The sequence below is a fragment of the Phyllobates terribilis genome, unplaced genomic scaffold (assembly GCF_046119375.1).
Source record: "Phyllobates terribilis strain yellow unplaced genomic scaffold, ASM4611937v1 Scaffold_107__1_contigs__length_5663174, whole genome shotgun sequence".
Lineage (NCBI taxonomy): Eukaryota > Metazoa > Chordata > Amphibia > Anura > Dendrobatidae > Phyllobates > Phyllobates terribilis.
The window spans coordinates 4516469-4536529 of NW_027362867.1; the positions used below are offsets into that span (position 1 = coordinate 4516469).

General features: G+C 44.2%; 1 protein-coding gene across 1 annotated transcript in view; it reads right to left on the reverse strand.

The window, feature by feature from the left end:
* Positions 1 to 15348, reverse strand: part of LOC141198867 (extracellular calcium-sensing receptor-like) — a 289207-nt gene extending 273859 nt beyond the window's left edge. The window contains exon 1 of the mRNA XM_073663168.1: positions 15091 to 15348. Coding sequence (XP_073519269.1) covers positions 15091 to 15348 — 258 coding nt within the window. The remainder of the gene's footprint in view (positions 1 to 15090) is intronic.
* Between the last annotated feature and the right edge of the window lie 4713 nt (positions 15349 to 20061).

Consider the following 20061-nt stretch of genomic DNA (forward strand, 5'->3'; position numbering starts at 1 on the left):
TGATTGCCAAGACACTTCATCCTGATCATCGCACAATGTTGATTGTAGTCATGCCTTGACCTAAACACTCCACAATTTGTTGCTTCTCAGCAGCCGACACATCCTTTTTCTTTCCCATTTTGGCAGAAAATGTAGGCTGCTTAATAATGTGAGAGAGCCTTCTTAAGTAGTCTTGCCTTTCATTGGACACACCTGCCAAACTAATTAGCACAGGTGTCTGCAATTGCTTACAGTGATATAAAGAGCCCTGACACACATCACCATCAATGAGTTTAACTGACAAACAAACAAATTCTTCCCTTATCACTCCTAAACACTTTTTGCATAATAATTTGGAACGCAGTGTACATGTGCTTTTCCACAAAACACCAGTGGTTCACGTAGTGAATCTTACAGTTCTAACTTGCCAACCGTGGTCTGTATGGAGTTGTTCAATAAAGGGCCCAAAATTAAGATAACATAGATGGGAGAGGTCTCTATGAATAGGAATTCCTAAGTATTTGATACCCTGTGAGGGCCAGGCAAAGGGAAAGTTGGACTGGATGGAATCCTATATGGATTTGGGGAGGGAGACATCGAGGGCCTCAGACTTCGCTGCATTGATTTTAAAATTTTACCATGTAACAAAGTGATCTATTTCAGCCATAACAGCATGGATGGATATATGTGATTGAGTGATATATACTAGGAAATCATCAGCAAATAGAGAGCACTTGTACTCGGTGCCTCCCACCTCAATCCAACTAATATTGGGGTTATGGCGAATTGATGAGAGCAGGTGCTCCGTCACTAGGATGTATAAGAGAGGGGACAGAGGACATCCCTGCCTTGTCCCATTGGTGATTGTGAAAGGTGATGAAAATGTTCTGACGCACCCCCTGGGCCTTAGGACACCCGGAGCCGGACCCTTTTTGGTGGATGCTGGTGGTTGTAGTCTTCGTGGCGGCGACCCGGTTCCGTGGCTCAGGGCGGTCAAACCAGTGGCGGAACTATTTATGTGGTTTTGATGTTTAAATGTACGACTACGCCACCCGTAGATTGCGGTCAGAGTGAACCGCCGCTACAGGGCAGACCGCTGAGGCTGGTGTTGTGGGTGCAGCAGAGCGTAGCATAACTCCCCACGGGAGGAGTATAGCCTCAGGGCAGTGTATGCGGAGGATGGGGGTGATGGTGCAGGGCAGCAGCAGTAACGACACGGAGTCAGTGATGCAGTTCAGGGCCTTTACTCACAGTTCTTATTATCCAGACCACGTCTGCAGGTAACGGCTGCCCACGTCGTACTGTGCTCACCAGGTGAGGGGCTCAGACAACTCCCAGATAACTTTGGAGCACTTCACAGGACCCCCTTTGTGTGTCCTTTGTCTGGCCTTTCTTACCAACACTTCTGTCCGGCTGCCTCGGGCCTCCTCTTGGTAAACTTGGCGCCAGTTTCCCTGACCCTATGTGGTGCCTTCCTAGCGGGTGTAGCGAGGGGCTGCGCCACATAAAATGTCAGAGCCTCCGGTTTCTAGCTGAAGGTCGTTTCCTGCCTCCACTAGTTCGGGGACCGGTCTCCCCCTTTGGCTGACCCCTCCACGCAGGTGGATTCGGGCGTGCGGTGGCGACTCGCCCGTCCGCACCCCTGGGATCCCTTCATTCCTCGTTCCTGGAGCCTTCTCCGCTCCTCTTCCTTCCTTCTCCCTCTTCCAGGCCTGGGCCTCTGTTACTAGGCCCGCCTCCGGAGCAGAGCTCATGCAGAGCCCCTGCTCCCTGCCACTTCTGCTCAGACTTCTCTGCACTGAACTAAGATGGTGCCCACCTTTTATACTCCCTTCTCAATACACCCAGGAACTGCTTCCTCCCTGCTCCTGCACTACAGGGTTCCCCTTCCTCAGTGTTCCCTCCCCCAACTCCAGCCAGGGACAGGGACTGTCGTGCCCATCTCAGGGGCATATTGGTCGCCCTGCCCCACGGCAATGTGGTGTAATGCATGCAGGTGTCGGGTCCTGATCCACACTCCATCCTTACCTGAGAGTGAGATATCACACCTCTGGGTGAGGTGCAATACGTCTGTAGCAACCGAGCCTTCAGGGTGCTACAGTTCCATTTATCTTCAGCCTAGGTGACGTATTGTGATACAGGGCCGTGATTTTGGCTATAAAAGGGTCCCCTAGACCCCTACCCCAAGCTTTTTAAGAGAATCATATATGGCGTGCCAGGAGACTCTATTGAATGCTTTTTCAGCATCCAACGAGAGTATCTAATTACAAATTTTTAACTGCATCTAGCCCAGGAAATACTTTGTGCCTAGTAGCAGTGTCTGCTAGTCAGCGGATTATCCCGGCTGTTAAGCAAGCTACACCACCTGTAGTTTAGACACTTAATTTTTTCAAAGGAAATGCTTCGGGACCATGGGATACTTAGTGAAGAGCATCAGGAGGCACCCCAAGGCATAGGGGCTGGGACTGGCAGTAGGATGCCTTGCGGTGGACAGCCGAGCTCGATCCTTATAAAAGCTTTTTAACTGCAGCAGCTTTAGTGGACGCTACTGGAGCTGGAATTACGCGGCTGCTGGCATGAGACTTGCCGTCCAATAGATCCTTGTAAATGGATTTAAAGTGTATTCATTCAAATTAGAGAGACAATTTAAATTAAAAAGCTTAGAGCTGCCTCCACCACAGGGGGGCTCGCTCGACCAACCAGCGGACAGGCACCAGTATTGGGAGAGGGGTCTGGCCATCAGGGTTCACCGCGGCTCTGGCACAAACCCGGCGACACGGAGGTGGCACGGGCAGGAGCGGACTGGCCGTGTCGGCTTCTCACTTTTTGGATTTTAGAAGGGCATGACATGCCTATATCTGTGTCTCCCCCTCCTTTTACTCCTCCACCTCTTTTCTTTTCGCATGACTATATGTACTTGTCACTTTTCCATGTGTCAGTTATGTCTTCTGAGCAGTTTGTCAGCTTTTGGACACCTTTGAAGGTGTTTTCTATGTGTTTCTATGTGTTTTTGTTTGCCTGCCATTGGTTTTAACGGTGTTCGAAGGTGTTCGACGAACAGTTCGACGAACAGTTCGGTGAACACACGGGTGTTCGACGAACCGAACCGAACTCGAACACTACGGGGGTGGCTCAACACTAGTTACATGGTCAAATTTTACAATCAATGCAGCGAAGTCTGAGGCCCTCGATGTCTCCCTCCCCAAATCCATATAGGATTCCATCCAGTCCAACTTTCCCTTTGCCTGGCCCTCACAGGGTATCAAATACTTAGGAATTCCTATTCATAGACACCTCTCCAGTCTATGTTATCTTAATTTTGGGCCCTTTATTGAACAACTCCATACAGACCACGGTTGGCAAGTTAGAACTGTAAGATTCACTACATGAACCACTGGTGTTTTGTGGAAAAGCACATGTACACTGTGTTCCAAATTATTATGCAAAAAGTGTTTAGGAGTGATAAGGGAAGAATTTGTTTGTTTGTCAGTTAAACTCATTGATGGTGATGTGTGTCAGGGCTCTTTATATCACTGTAAGCAATTGCAGACACCTGTGCTAATTAGTTTGGTAGGTGTGTCCAATGAAAGGCAAGACTACTTAAGAAGGCTGTCGCACATTATTAAGCAGCCTACATTTTCTGCCAAAATGGGAAAGAAAAAGGATATGTCGGCTGCTGAGAAGCAACAAATTGCGGAGTGTTTAGGTCAAGGCATGACTACAATCAACATTGTGCGATGATCAGGATGAAGTGTCTTGGCAATCAAGAAGTATGTAGCTGATTCACAGTACACACGTGTGCGTGCTGATAAGGGCCAATTGAGGACTCTTTCCTACAGGCAATTACGTCAGGTTAAAAGAGCAGCGGCAAAAAAGCCTTTTCATAGCAGCAGACAAGGTTTTGAAGCTGCTGGTGCCTTCAACGTCCCCCGAGCAACAAGATGCAGGGTCCTTCAGAGGTTTGCAGCTGTGCGTGCGCCATCCTGTCGACCTCCTCTATCCACTTCACACAAGCAGAAATGGCTCCAGTGGGCCAAACATTACATGAAGACTGATTTCAAAACTGTTTTGTTCACGGATGAGTGCCGTGCAACGCTCAATGGTCCAGATGGATGGAGTGGAGAATGGCTGGTTGATGGACACCCCACGCAAACACGGCTACAGTGCCAACAAGGAGGAGGTGGAGTAATGTTTTGGGCTGGAATCATGGGGAGAGAGTTTGTCGGCCCCTTTAGGATCCCTGAAGGGGTAAAGATGAACTCCATAATGTATGTGGAGTTTCTCAAACAGCAATTCCTGCCATGGTTCAAGAAGAAGAACCGTGTATTCCACAGCAAGATCATTTTTATGCATGATACTGCACCGTCTCATGCTGCACATAACACATCTGCATCTCTGGCTGATATGGGCATAAAAGGGGACAAACTTATGGTGTGACCCCCATGCTCCCCTGACCTCTACCCCATTCAGAACCTCTGGATCATCATCAAAAGGAGTGTCTATGATGGCGGGAGGCAGTTCACATCTAAGCAACAGCTCTGGGAGGGTATTCTGTCCTAATGCAAAACAATTGAAGCAGAAACCATCCAAAACCTGACAAATTCAATGGACGAGAGAGTTCAGAAGCTCCTTTCGAACAAGAGGTCCTATGTGCAAATGTAACATCACCTAGAATAAAGTTTTGAGTTGAAAACTGTTTGATTTCAGATTCTAATAACCTGCTAATGCTTATAATTTCAAAAATGACCATTTTTTTGGTCTTTATTAAAATGAAAAGGTTGATCGAAGAGTGTGGGGGATCTAAGAGTGTGGCAACCCAGTAGTCAGGATTACTTCGAATTCTGACAATCTGAGGGTCTTGTTGCAGGTAGTGCAGCAAGAAGGCACTTATGTGTCTTGCGCATCTCGGAGCCCCAAAATTATTTTCCGGGCTAGATGCAGCTAAAAATTATTATTCATTTTAAATCTGGTGGAGCTTAGTATAGATGGCCTAATAGAATCAGTACTGCACACTGCTACAAAGCCCAAATTATTTTCCAGCCAAGATACAGATAAACATGATTAGTAATTTTAAATCTGCTGGAGCTTAGTATAGATGGCCTAATAGAATCAGTGCTGCACACTGCTACAAAGCCCAAATTATTTTCCAGCCAAGATACAGATAAAAATGATTAGTAATTTTAAATCTGGTGGAGCTTAGTATAGATGGCCTAATAGAATCAGTACTGCACACTGCTACAAAGCCCAAATTATTTTCCAGCCAAGATACAGATAAACATGATTCGTAATTTTAAATCTGGTGGAGCTTAGTATAGATGGCCTAATAGAATCAGTGCTGCACACTGCTACAAAGCCCAAATTATTTTCCAGTCAAGATACTGATAAACATGATTAGTAATTTTAAATCTGGTGGAGCTTATTATAGATGGCCTAATAGAATCAGTACTGCACACTGCTACAAAGCCCAAATTATTTTCCAGCCAAGATACAGATAAACATGATTAGTAATTTTAAATCTGGTGGAGCTTAGTATAGATGGCCTAATAGAATCAGTGCTGCACACTGCTACAAAGCCCAAATTATTTTCCAGCCAAGATACAGATAAACATGATTAGTAATTTTAAATCTGGTGGAGCTTAGTATAGATGGCCTAATAGAATCAGTGCTGCACACTGCTACAAAGCCCAAATTATTCCAGCCAAGATACAGATAAACATGATTAGTAATTTTAAATCTGGTGGAGCTTAGTATAGATGGGCTATTAGAATCAGTGCTGCACACTGCTACAAAGCCCAAATTATTTTCCAGCCAAGATACAGATAAACATGAGTAGTAATTTGAAAGCTTAAAACGGTTGGTGAGGTGATTTTAACCAATCACCAAGCTTTCACTCTCCCCAGGATGACACAGGGGTAGAAAAGTCATTTCGGATCCATGATTTGTTCATCTTTATGAACGTGAGTATGTCTACATTATCAGTGGAGAGCCGCGTGCGCTTATCTGTCAGCACACCACCAGCAGCGCTGAACACACGTTCAGACAGAACGCTGGCTGCGGGGCATGACAAGATCTCCAAGGCGTAAGTGGCTAGCTCCTGCCATTTATCCAGATTGGAAGCCCAAAAAGAGCAAGGGTCCAGTGACACAGTCATGGCTTCAATGTTTACTTGGAGATACTCCTGTACATTCGTCTCTAGGCATTGACTATGTGTCTGTGGCAACCCAGTAGTCAGGATTATTTCTAATTCTCACAATTCGAGGGTCATGTTGCAGGTAGTGCAGCAAGAAGGCACTCATGTGTCTTGCTCATCCAGGAGCACCAAGCCCCTGTTGTGTTGGTGGCGAGGTAACAATCATGCTTCCTTCCTCTGTCCTCTCCCCCCAACCTCGCACAACAGAAATGTGATCAAGGTCTCCCTCATCTGATGAGTCTTCCATCAGTTCGTCCTCCACTTCTTCCTGGGCTCCTGCACCTTCCTCACTAGTTTGGCTGCTACCATGCGCCCTGGTAAAACCATCTCCCCCACCCTCACATGCCTGCCGCCTTGGTGCTGCCGACCGTCTGGACCTTGCAGATGTTAGCCCTTCCGCATACAACTCCTCCTCCTCCACTTCCTCCACCTCCTCTTGTGCCACCACCTGACTCCGAATTCTGTTTAACATCTGCTCCAGCATGTAAATCACCAGAATAGTCATGCTGATAATGGCATCGTCAGCACTAAACATCTTCGTCGCCATTTCAAAACTGTGCAGAAGGGTGCATAGGTCCCTGATCTGAGACCACTCCTCCAGCGTGATTTGCCCCACCTCTAGATCTCATTGGCCCAGGCTATACATCAGAAAGGATTGAACCAGGGCTTGTCGGTGCTGCCACAGTCGCTGCAACATGTGCAGAGTTGAATTCCACCGGGTAGGCACATCGCATTTTAGCCGGTGAAGTGGCAGGCCCAACGACTTTTGTAGAGATGTAAGTCGCTGAGCTGCGGGATGCGAACGGCGGAAGTGAGCACACAGCGACCGTGCCCTTTGCAGAAGGCCATCTAATCCGGGATAGTGGGCTAAAAATTGCTGGACAACCAGGTACAACACGTGAGCCATACAAGGCACGTGTGTGACATTGCCCCAGCGAAGGGCCGCACCCAGGTTTGCAGAATTGTCACATACGGACTTCCCTGGTTTCAGGTCCAGTGGAGACAGCCATTCATGAAATTGGTTCTCCAGAGCTGACCACAACTCCTCAGCTGTGTGACTCACATTTCCCAGATATTTCAAAGTAAAAACCACCTGATGACGTTGAGCCCTACTGCCAGCATAGTAAGGAGGTGTGCAGGATCCCTTCTGCGCAGTTACAAAGCTTGTGGCATGACCAGACAGGCTTTGGGTGCAGGTGAAGGATCGAGAGGAGGTTGAGGAGGCAGAAGCAGTGGAGGAACTTTGAGATAAAGAGGATTGACGCACAACTCGTGGGGATGGCAAGACTTGGACAGTAGCCCCTTGTCCTGCTGTCACCATAGTTGCCCAGTGCCCAGTCAGTGACATGTAACGCCCCTGTCCATGCCTACTCGTCCAAGTGTCTGTGGTGAAATGCACCCTGTCACACACAGAGTTTCTCAAAGAAGCGGTGATGTTGTGTGCGACATGCTGGTGGAGCGCAGGCACACCTTTCTTTGAGAAGTAGTGCCGATTGGGCATCTGGTACTGGGGCACTGCGACGGACATATGGTCTTGAAAATCCTCTGTGTCCACCAGGCGGAAAGGCAGCATTTCTGTAGCCAAGAGCTTGCAGATGGTGAAATTCAACCTCTTAGCTTTCTCAAGGCTAGGAGGAAATGGTCTTTTACTTGTCCACATCTGAGGGACCGAGGGCTGGCTATTGTGCTTAGACGGGGTTGATAAGGGTGTCCCCGGCAAACTGCCGGTCTGTGAGGAAGATGCAGGCGGACATGTTAGGTTGCCTTGATCCAAAGGTGGTGCTATCGATGTCGGACAGCGCTCAACACCAGCTGGTGTTCCCACCTCCAAAGAAAATGATGACCTGCCAATCACGCTGGCTGTTGCAGGTAAAGAGGTGGCAGGTCTGCGTCCCAAAACAGGTGTGACTGCTGTCCCCCCAGTCACAGAGGATGAAGAGGCCGCGGATGCACAATATATGGCAGACAGTGGTTGGCCCGGCCGGCTAGGCCGCATTGTAGCACAGTGAACTTCCCACTGCAACTTATGCTTCATGTCAATGTGCCGGTTCATGCATGAAGTACTCACACTATGTATTTTTTGGCCTCTACTTAGCTTTTGCTGACAAATGTTACAGATAACACGAGTTGGGTCATCTTTATCGATCTGAAAAAATGCCCAGGCTATGCAAGGCTTAGCACCCATGTGACCAGAAGAGCCACCACAACTTGTGGTGAGAGGCAGAGTTGTGTTTGAGGATGCAGTTGTTGACGTGCTTCCAGTACTACGTCTCTGTCCAGGAAGGCGCAACCTACCTCGTCGTCACTAGCATTCTCCTCCACCTCCTCTGCTGACTTCATCTCTTGTCTGACTCTGGGTTGACAGTAAGTGGGATCTCCAAACTCATCATCATCACCCTGTGCGTTATCACACCAGTGGTCCTCAGAGCCAACCTGTTCCTGCCCTGACAAAAAACTAAAGTTGTCGCTCCAATCAGGTATTTGAGTCTCATCATCGTCTTCCTCATTGTCTCCACCAACAGGAGTTACAGTTTGGGAATGAGGGTCTACATTATGGTCAGAACCTTCTGCGTCTGGTCCTGGATCCGACTCATAAAGATTCTGGGCATCAGTGCAGATCATTTCCTCGTCTGGATTCACAGAAGCGCTGGAGCCGACCTCTGATTCCCAGGCTATAGTATGAGTAAACAGCTCTGCAGACTCAACCATCTGTTCTACCTCATACTCAGATGGCCAGCTGGAGATTTGGGAGCTGTGAGGAAGCAAGTGCGATTGGGGTGACACCTTTGAGGACTGGAGTATTTGTGATGTTGAAGTTGATGTGGAGGAGAGCCCACTTAAAGGAGCACTTGATATCCAATGAAGCACCTGCTGTTTTTGTGCCTCATCTGGAATTTGTAGCGATTGGCGTGGCCGTAAGAAAGGGATCTTATCACATTGTCCGCTTAAAGAAGTAGACATTTTAGTTTGGCTTTAAGATGGTCTTTCTTCTGCAGATGTTACTGTTGTTTAACACCTACCCTACGGACACAACCTTTTTTCCCCTTTCCAACACGCCTATTCCCGTTTCCACCAGCAGCAGGCCATTTTCCACTCATTTTGGTGGTTAACTAATTCACAACTCTGGAGTTGTTTGCACAAGAATACAATGGATGGGAACCGAGCAGAGCTGAGTGGCCAAACTGTTGTATTAGGCCAAAACTATTGGCTGGGTTAGATGCAGAAAAAAATTATATTCAATTTGCAACCTGATGGAAGTCAGTATAGATGGACTAATAGACCAAGTCCCACACACTGCTAGAAGCCCAAATATTTTTTCAGAGCTAGATGCAGAAAAAAATTATATTGAATTTGCAACCTGATGGAGGTCAGTATAGTTGAACTAATAGACCAAGTCCCACACACTGCTAGAAGGCCAAATATTTTTTCAGAGCTAGATGCAGAAAAAAATTATATTCAATTTGCAACCTGATGGAGGTCAGTATAGATGGACTAATAGACCAAGTCGCACACACTGCTAGAAGCCCAAATATTTTTTCAGAGCTAGATGCAGAAAAAAATTATATTGAATTTGCAACCTGACGGAGGTCAGTATAGATGAACTAATAGATGAAGTCCCACACACTGCTAGAAGACCAAATATTTTTTCAGAGCTAGATGCAGAAAAAAATATATTCAATTTGCAACCTGAAGGAGGTCAGTATAGATGGACTAATAGAACAAGTCCCACACACTACTAGAAGCCCAAATATTTTTTCAGAGCTAGATGAAGAAAAAAATTATTTTTAATTTGCAACCTGATGGAGGTCAGTATAGATGGACTAATAGAACAAGTCCCACACACTACTAGAAGCCCAAATATTTTTTCAGAGCTAGATGCAGAAAAAAATTATACTCAATTTGCAACCTGATGGAGGTCAATATAGATGGACTAATAGAACAAGTCCCACACACTGCTAGAAGCCCAAATATTTTTTCAGAGCTAGATGCAGAAAAAAAATATTTTTAATTTGCAACTTGATGGAGGTCAGTATAGATGGACTAATAGACCAAGTCCCACACACTGCTAGAAGCCCAAATATTTTTTCAGAGCTAGATGCAGAAAAAATTATATTCAATTTACAACCTGATGGAGGTCAGTATAGATGGACTAATAGACCAAGTCCCACACACTGCTAGAAGCCCAAACATTTTTTCAGAGCTAGATGCAGAAAAAAATTATATTCAATTTGCAACCTGATGGAGGTCAGTATAGATGGACTAATAGACCAAGTCCCACACACTGCTAGAAGCCCAAATATTTTTTCAGAGCTAGATTCAGAAAAAAATTGTATTCAATTTGCAACCTGATGGAGGTCAGTATAGATGGACTAATAGGCCAAGTCCCACACACTGCTAGAAGCCCAAATATTTTTTCAGAGCTAGATGCAGAAAAAAATTATATTCAATTTGCAACCTGATGGAGGTCAGTATAGATGGACTAATAGACCAAGTCCCACACACTGCTAGAAGCCCAAATATTTTTTCAGAGCTAGATGCAGAAAAAAATTATTTTTAATTTGCAACCTGATGGAGGTCAGTATAGATGGACTAATAGACCAAGTCCCACACACTGCTAGAAGCCCAAATATATTTTCAGAGCTAGATGCAGAAAAAAATTATATTCAATTTGCAACCTGATGGAGGTCAGTATAGATGGACTAATAGAACAAGTCCCACACAATGCTTGAAGCCCAAATATTTTTTCAGAGCTAGATGAAGAAAAAAAATATTTTTAATTTGCAACCTGATGGAGGTCAGTATAGATGGACTAATAGACCAAGTCCCACACACTGCTAGAGGCCCAAATATTTTTTCAGAGCTAAATGCAGAAAAAAATTATATTCAATTTGCAACCTGATGGAGGTCAGTATAGATGAACTAATAGACCAAGTCCCACACACTGCTAGAAGCCCAAATATTTTTTCAGAGCTAGATGCAGAAAAAAATTATATTCAATTTGCAACCTGATGGAGGTCAGTATAGATGGACTAATAGAACAAGTCCCACACACTGCTAGAAGGCCAAATATTTTTTCAGAGCTAGATGAAGAAAAAAAATATTTTTAATTTGCAACCTGATGGAGGTCAGTATAGATGGACTAATACACCAAGTCCCACACACTGCTAGAAGCCCAAATATTTTTTCAGAGCTAGATGCAGAAAAAAATTATATTCAATTTGCAACCTGATGGAGGTCAGTATAGATGGACTAATAGAACAAGTCCCACACACTGCTAGAAGCCCAAATATTTTTTCAGAGCTAGATGCAGAAAAAAAATATTTTTAATTTGCAACCTGATGGAGGTCAGTATAGATGGACTAATAGACCAAGTCCCACACACTGCTAGAAGCCCAAATATTTTTTCAGAGCTAAATGCAGAAAAAAATTATATTCAATTTGCAAGCTGATGGAGGTCAGTATAGATGGACTAATAGAACAAGTCCCACACACTGCTAGAAGCCCAAATATATTTTCAGAGCTAGATGCAGAAAAAAATTATATTCAATTTCCAACCTGATGGAGGTCAGTATAGATGGACTAATAGAATGATGCTATGCCCAAAAGGTTTCACTTCACTAGGTGCAGTAAAAAAAATGGTATTCTATACACAGGTGGTGTAGCTTGCAACACAGATAGGCTACTCCACTGACTAACACACTCTGCAATAGGCCAAAAAGGATTAGCTTTGCTAGATTTAGCCAAATGCTGTGAAAAAAACTTGCACAGCACTGGCACAGACCTGCCTGACAAAAACTGATAGGAACTGATGTTACTTAGTCCTGAAAAGGACTACAATTACAAATAGGGCAAGGACATGTGACATACACTGCCAATGACACATGCCCTTGCTTGTGTGAAAAAAAGCACTTCGCTCCGTGTGTGCGCTGCTGATAGGCTGACAGATTGCACCTCCCCACTGTAAATGCGGGAAAGAGAAAAAAAAATGGAGATCTTCATTATTCCTGCAGAGATCCATCCCCTGCCCCTCCGTCCGCCCCGCTGTACACTCAAACTGCGCATTAACATTAATTTTCATCATTACTGAGAAAAAATCCAGTTATGATTTTGGTGCACGAACAGTTATCGAACATAACCTCGAACAGCCGAATTTTTTTCAAATCGTTCATGTTCGCCGAACGGCTCGAATACCGCCCAAAACAGCTCAAATTTGAGATTGGCAAACAGTTCGAGTCGAACAACGCTCATCTCTACTCTTCACTTTTCTGCAATTGATTACTGTCTTTCACCTCCAGTAAGTATTGAATTTTAGCATTGTATACATTCCAGAGCAGTAATTCTTCTTAGAATATTCTCAGGGTATATAAAACATGGAGGGAGAGATTATTTTAGGTGGTTTAGAAACAGACGTAACAAATGAATCAAAAATACGAGACTTTGAAATTTATTTTTAAATGAGGAATATGATCTGTGAGTAATGAAAGAATGTGAATATGTTAGATTAGCAAATAATTTGAAGTTAAAATTAGCATCTGGGGTATCTAATTATTGGGATACTCCAAAAATGGGAGTAGGCGTTCTGTTTTATTTAAATAATTGGGATCTATCAAAGTTTAATCTCCACAACACATTTTTGTGGAATTGTATCTTTGCATGAGCAAAAAGGACATTTCTGAGGATCTCAGAAGAATTGTGTTGATGCTCATGAGGCTGGAAAAAGTTACAAAGCAATCTCTAAAGAATTTGGAGTCCATCAAGCCACAGTCAGACAGAATATGTACAAATGGAGGAAATTGACGACCATTAGTATCATTCCCAGGTGTGGTTAACCAAAAAGAGATGTCTAAGAGAAAGATGTATTTTCTGTGAAGTCACATAGGAACCCAGGATAACCTCTAAAGGAACTAAAGGCCATTCTGACAATAGATAATGTTAATAATCAAGAGTCTACCATTAGGAGGACAATGAACAACAAAGGTGCTTGGCAGGATTGCAAAGAAAAAGACACCTCTCTAAAGTTCACTTGGACAAGCCAAAAGGCTATTAAAACAATGTTTTGTGGAGGCACAAAATCACAATTAGAACTTTTTAGTTTAAATAAGAAGCGATAAATTTAGAGAAATGTCTCATTGGACAACTGTGCAACACGGTTGTCATACTTTGGGGCTGATTTGCTGCATCTTGGCCAGAAAGCCTTGCATCATTCATGGAATAAAGAATTTTGAATTCATTGCCAGAAAATTCTAAATAAAATGTTGGGATTTGTCCATTAGATTATTTTCAAGAGAATGTAGGTCATGCAGCAAAACAATGAAAAAAAGCCCACAATTCATTCAAGAAAGAGTTAAAGTCCTGAGCTTAATCTTACAGAAATGTTGTGGATGTACCTGAATGGAGCAGTTCATGGAAGAAAACCGACCAACATAACTGAGTTGAAGCTGTTATCAGAAATTATTTGATGCAGTTATTGTTGCACAAGGGGATCACATCAGACAATGAAGGGAAAGGGTCTCATACTTTTGACACTCACAAACATGTTATCTTAGATCATTTTCCTCATTTAAATAAAAATTTAGAAAAGTCTAATATTTTGACTTATTTGCTTGATTTAGAACCAAATCTAGGTATTTAAAGTACTGCCGTCGAAGTTTTTATCCTTTTAATTTATTGCAATCATAATATTATTGAGCACTGTAGGACTTGTGTGGAAATCTTATGTGATAATAGGTCAAATTTATCAGGCAATATGGAAAATTCCAAAGGGTTCACAAACTTTCAACCACCACTGTAGAAGATTTGCATTGCTAAAAAGTCATCAAGGCAACACTTAAATCACATATTAGTGTTTTATGTGTTAACAAAATGTCAAAGTTGAAACTCTTTACTGGTGTTTTGTAAGTAATTCATTGACAACTAAATTACATATCGATGGTCAGTCAAGCCAAAATCATCGCTAATTCTGGGCTGGATTCCAAATACTCTCCCCCAGCACCCAAAAAGAGGTAAATCAGAGGCGGATCCAATATCTGTGAATTTTATAAGGACAACTCACAATATTGGGCAGTGTGTAGAGGTCCCATGTGCCTGAATGCACTCCTGAAAATATCTGGGTATGTTCTTAATAAGATGATTGATGATGTTCTGAGTGATATTCTCTCAGGCCGAGATCAGGGCATCAGTGAGCTCCTAAACAGGTCTCATACCACCCTCAAGGAGTTTGACAGTTTGGACAGAAACAAGCACATCAGTATCTGGAGTTCAAATTATAAAGCTCTGGCTGTATGTCTTCCAACAGTGGTGCAAATGCTTGGTTGATGATCTTCTATGACCCTTTCTGGCTATCCTGAAGTAATGACTAGTGTCCTGGTATCTGATCCAGGCTCTTGAGACTAGGAGGCACAGTAAACCTTCTTGTGAAATCCTGCATGGATCAGACATTCTCTAGAATCTGAACTACTTATGAAATCTGAATGGGCTGTAGGTACCACCTCATGCTACAAGTAGTAAAAAAGACACAAGCAAAATGCAAAACTAGAGAATAATAAGTCAGGAAAGATAAGGAGAGAGTAAATGTCTGTGGCATCCACCTGCAAAATAATTCCTTTTTTGAAGTTTGTCTTGATGTTTCTCTCCAGTGGTCATATTGTCACTTTAATTTGCACCAAAGTCGGTGACTTTCCTAACATTGGAAACATTTTTGGATAATTGGTATCGTTTTGGGAGGAGCTGGTCCATTTCTAATGTAATCCAAGACCAATTTTAATGGGAGAGAAATTGACCTACTATGATATTCAACATTTATTTCTAACTAGTCCTACTTTGAGCTGGGACTCCATTTATATAGTTATATGTATGTATTGTATCGATGCATATACAGAATGCACAGGTCTGTGTATAATATTCTTCCTCTATAAACTTACCTGAGGATATCTGTAGAGGCCAAGAATCCTAGCTATTGGTATGGTGGCCTTCGATGGCATGTCCCCAACTACAGCAGAAGGCATACTTCTCTTATGGCAGTCAAAGTTTGGCACCATTTCCTGTTTTCCTGACAAGATCCATGTTGTTCCCATCAAAGACCTTACTTGATTATAGCAAGAATCATACAATTTGAAACCCAATGTGATATTTGGAAGAATATCAGATGATTGGTTGATTTCTTGCATAGCAAAAACCATAGCCAAGAGGAAGCGGTAATATCTTATGTGAAATCTGCAAAAATAATCCTTTAATGTAAAATTATACAGTATGAAAGAACCTTCATAAGTACATTTATAGAAAATAATTATAATCTGCATATGTAGGTCATATGGTGACATATGGTGCCCCAGTATGCTATTGTATTACAGAGGTAGCAGAAGGTCCTCCAACCATCATATGTTTATTAGTCTGAATATTCTACCACTTCACTAATTATCGTTGTCAATAGTGAAAATAGCTGTTACTAGAAAATATGTAGAAATAATTCCTTCCTTTCTGCATTACCGCTTGTGTAGGCATATTGGTCATACAATAGCATATAATGACTCCTATATTGGTTGTTGGTTAACATTCCTAATAATTACTATTAAAGGATTGATTTCAGGTTGAACTGCACTTTCTGTTCATAAGTTCAAGTGAATATAAGAAACTTTGTAATACATCTTATCAGAGAATTTTGCTTCCTTCTCAATTTATTAAATATTCCTCCCACTCCTCCATGTCTCCCGAGCTCTTCATCCACTCTGAAAGAACAGCTCCATTCTCTCTTCTTCAAGACAAGATGGACTGCCAGCACAACAAGGTGTCATGTCATGTTACACCTACTATTATACTTTATAGAGAGGGGAGGAGAGAGAAGGAGTGAGAAGCAGGGTGAGAAAACAGGCAGAACAGTCTTTTATATCTCTTTAGAGCTGGATTCACATCTATATTGCTCAGTACTACTGTAAAATATCCTTCATTCTGCTGTTGCTTCAGTCTGTGTGTTAACTGATGAAGAACAGGAATCTCTCTTTGTGTGCTATATTTTGTGAGACGCCACTACAGAAAGTCGTTCCTCCAGCTCGAAGTAAATTGCAAATGAATGTTCTGGCGATAAGTGGGTGTCCTAACCATTATTTCCACACCAATTTAAAAAGTATTGATGATAACTAGTTTAGTCTGGTATTTCCCTGCATTGTCAATTGGGTTGTTACTTGTTTTATTTTTTCATGGTTACACATAAATATATGAAATACCTACGTGGTGCATTTAAGTGATGGTGGCTGTTCTTGGAATGTTACTTTTGGATATTCTACATCTAAGTGAACGGCAAAAAGTCCTCCAAGAGTGATATCACCTTCCTGGGAGTAACCAGTGATGTCCTCATATGGAAGCCTGCATACGCCCAATGTAGTTCCATGTGTATTTCTTGTCGGCAACAAACAGATATAGGAACAGTAACTGTATAAAATCTGCAGACTCCACTTCATTCTGTGTTTAAAGATAAAAGCTGATATGTTAGTTAAAAATGTAATTCTAGTACTCTCTTTAGTTTCTTGAAATGGCTCTTTAATAGTGATGAGCGAGCATACTCACAAGTACTTGGTACTCGCCGTAGCATCTCAGTACTCGAGATGCTCAGAGCTTGCTGAGAACTTGCGAGATGCTCGGGTCCCCTCCCTGCATGTTTGGCGCTCTTTACAGAGCCAATGAACATGCAGGGATTGCCTGCCACTCACTGTAACTCTGCATCCATGTTGGTTATGGCATTACCGTGATTGGCTAGCCGCACAGCGTCATCAGGTCTATATCAGAAGTGGTGCTGCCGTGCTCGTCAGTCTACTCCACAATCAGACAGTGTAGGGAGAGGTGCTGCTGAGCTAGGGAGAGATCTGCTTGTTTATTAGGTAGTGTAGGTAGAACAGAAGTAGACTGCTCAAAACAATAAAGGGAACACTCAAATAACACATCGTAGATCTGAATGGATGAAATATTCTCATTGAATACTTTGCTCTGTACAAATTTGAATGTGCTGACAACAAAATCACACAAAAATCATCAATGGAAAACAAATTTATTAACCAATGGAGGCCTGGATTTAGGGTCACCCTCAAAATTAAAGTGGAAAAACACACTACAGGCTGACCCAACTTTGATGTAATGTCCTTAAAACAAGTCAAAATGAGGCTCAGTATTGTGTATGGCCTCCAGGTGCCTGTATGACCTCCCTACAATGCCTGGTCATGCTCCTGATTAGTGTTGAGCCACCCCCGTAGTGTTCGAGTTCGGTTCGGTTCGTCGAACACCCGTGTGTTCGCCGAACTGTTCGTCGAACTGTTCGTCGAACACCTTCGAACACCGTTAAAACCAATGGCAGGCAAACAAAAACACATAGAAACACATAGAAAACACCTTCAAAGGTGTCCAAAAGCTGACAAACTGCTCAGAAGACACAACTAACACATGGAAAAGTGACAAGTACATATAGTCATGCGAAAAGAAAAGAGGTGGAGGAGTAAATGGAGGGGGAGACACAGATATAGGCATGTCATGCCCTTCTAAAATTGAAAAAGTGAGAAGCCGACACGTTCAGTCCGCTCCTGCCCGTGCCACCTCCGTGTCGCCGGGTTTGTACCTGAGCCGCGGTGGACCCTGACGGCCAGCCCCCCTCTCCCAATACTGGTGCCTGTCCGCTGGTGGGTCGAGCCCCCCCGCGGTGGGGGGGGGTAACATCTGCAGAAGAAAGACCATCTTCCAGCCAAACTAAGATGTCGACTTCTTTTCGTGGACAATGTGATACGATCCCTTTCTTACGGACACGCCCATCGCTACAAATTCCAGATGAGGCACAAAAACAGCAGGTGCTTCAGCGGATATCAAGTGCTCCTTCAAGTGGGCTCTCCTCCACCTCAATTTCAACATCACAAATACTCCAGTCCTCAGAGGTGTCACCCCAATCGCACTTGCTTCCTCACAGCTCCCAAGTCTCCAGCTGCCCGTCTGAGTATGGGGTAACACAGATGGTTGAGTCTGCAGAGCTGTTTACTCATACTATAGCCTGGAAACGGAGGTCTGCTCCAGAGCTTCTGTTAATCTAGACGAGGAAATGATCTGCACTGATGCCCAGAATCTTTATGAGTCGGATCCAGGACCAGATGAAGAAGGTTCTGAGCATAATGTAGACCCTCGTTCCCAAACTGTCACTCCTGTTGGTGGAGACAATGATGAAGATGATGATGAGACTCAAATACCTGATTGGAGCGACAACTTGACTTTTTGGTCAGGGCAGGAAGAGGTTGGCTTTGAGGACGACGGGTGTGATAACACACAGGGTGATGATGACGAGGTTGGAAATCCCACTTACTGTCAACCCACAGTAAGCCAGTCAATGAGGTCAACGGAGGAGGTGGAGGAGGATGTGACTAGCCCAGGGGATGGGGATGACTCGGTACCCGGGCCTTTGCCTGGCCTTGGGGATGTCGTGGTGGTCGGCTCCCTGGCCCGTACCCTGGGGTCACTCTTTAAAAGAGTGGATAATTGTTAATTTTATAAGAGTTCGTGACGCCACCTGCGGTATCTGGCGAGAAGCACCAGCACTGCAGCAGTCCACTGAGACCCGTGATAAGGCAGCTCGATGGTAAAGCTCCCCACAGGTGGAGCTAGGTCTCAGGGCAGCGTATGCAGGGGGAATGTAGGACAGGCGAGACCCAGCTGGGTCAGAGCAAGAACGGGAACGGAAACGGTAGTCACTTCAGTACCTTTTACTGGAGGAAATTCAGGCACATCCCGGAGCACTGTAGGGTGAAGGGTGAATATCAGGATCCTCCCCAATGAGCGGGTGTAGGGCCTTCTGTTTCTTGCCTCTGCGTAGCAAGTTTCCGACCTGCCTGGAGCTAGGCCTAACTTTGTCTCTGTCCTGCGCTGGCTGACCTTGTGGTCGGACCTTCTCTTGGAGTTCACGCTCCCACTATGCGGGGCCGAAGCGTCTCCTGGCTCTGTTACGTATCAGCACCTTAGCGATCCTGGGACTTTTAGTTCTCCAGGGATTCCGGTTATGCCTTACTGAATCTAGCTAGCTGGAGCCTTGTGCTCCACTGCTGAACTATTAACTGAGTTCTCTAGACTAGACTGAGCTCCACTGCAGACTGACCTCTCTTAGGCTTCTCTACTGCAGGAACTCTTCAGAGGAACTGAACTGCCTAGCTCCACCTTCCCTATTTATATCCCTAACGGGCTCCCTCTGCTGGTCTGAGTTGGAAGGTGGAAATGTGTGAATGTTTATGGGGGCCTCTTGTGGAGGATTCCATCAATACACTCTTCTAGGATCTGCGATTCCAAGCACAGCGGGGCGTCACAGATGCTATTGACGACGAGGTTAGGTTGCGCCTTCCTGGACAGAGACGGAGTACTGGAAGCACGTCAACAACTGCATCCTCAACCACAACTCTGCCTCTGACCACAAGTCATAGTGGCTCTTCTGGTCACATGGGCTCTAAGCCTTGCATAGCTTGGGCATGTATTCAGAATGATAAGGATGACCCAACTCGTGTTATCTGTAACATTTGTCACCAAATGCTAAGTAGAGGCCAAAAAATCCAGAGTTTGAGTACTTCATGCATGTACCGTCACATGGATATGAAGCATAAGTTGCAGTGGGAAGCTCACTGTGCTACAATGCGGCCAAGCCGGCTGGGCCAACCACCGTCTGCCCCATCTTGTGCATCCGCGGCCTCTTCATCCTCTGTGACTGGGGGGACAGCAGTCACACATGTTTTTGGACGCAGACCTGCCACCTCTTTACCTGCAACAGCCAGTGTGATTGGCAGGTCATCAGTTCATTGGGAAGTGGAAACACCTGCTGGTGTTGAGCACTCTCTGACATCGAGAGCACCACGTTTGGATCAAGGCAACCTAACATGTCCGCCTGC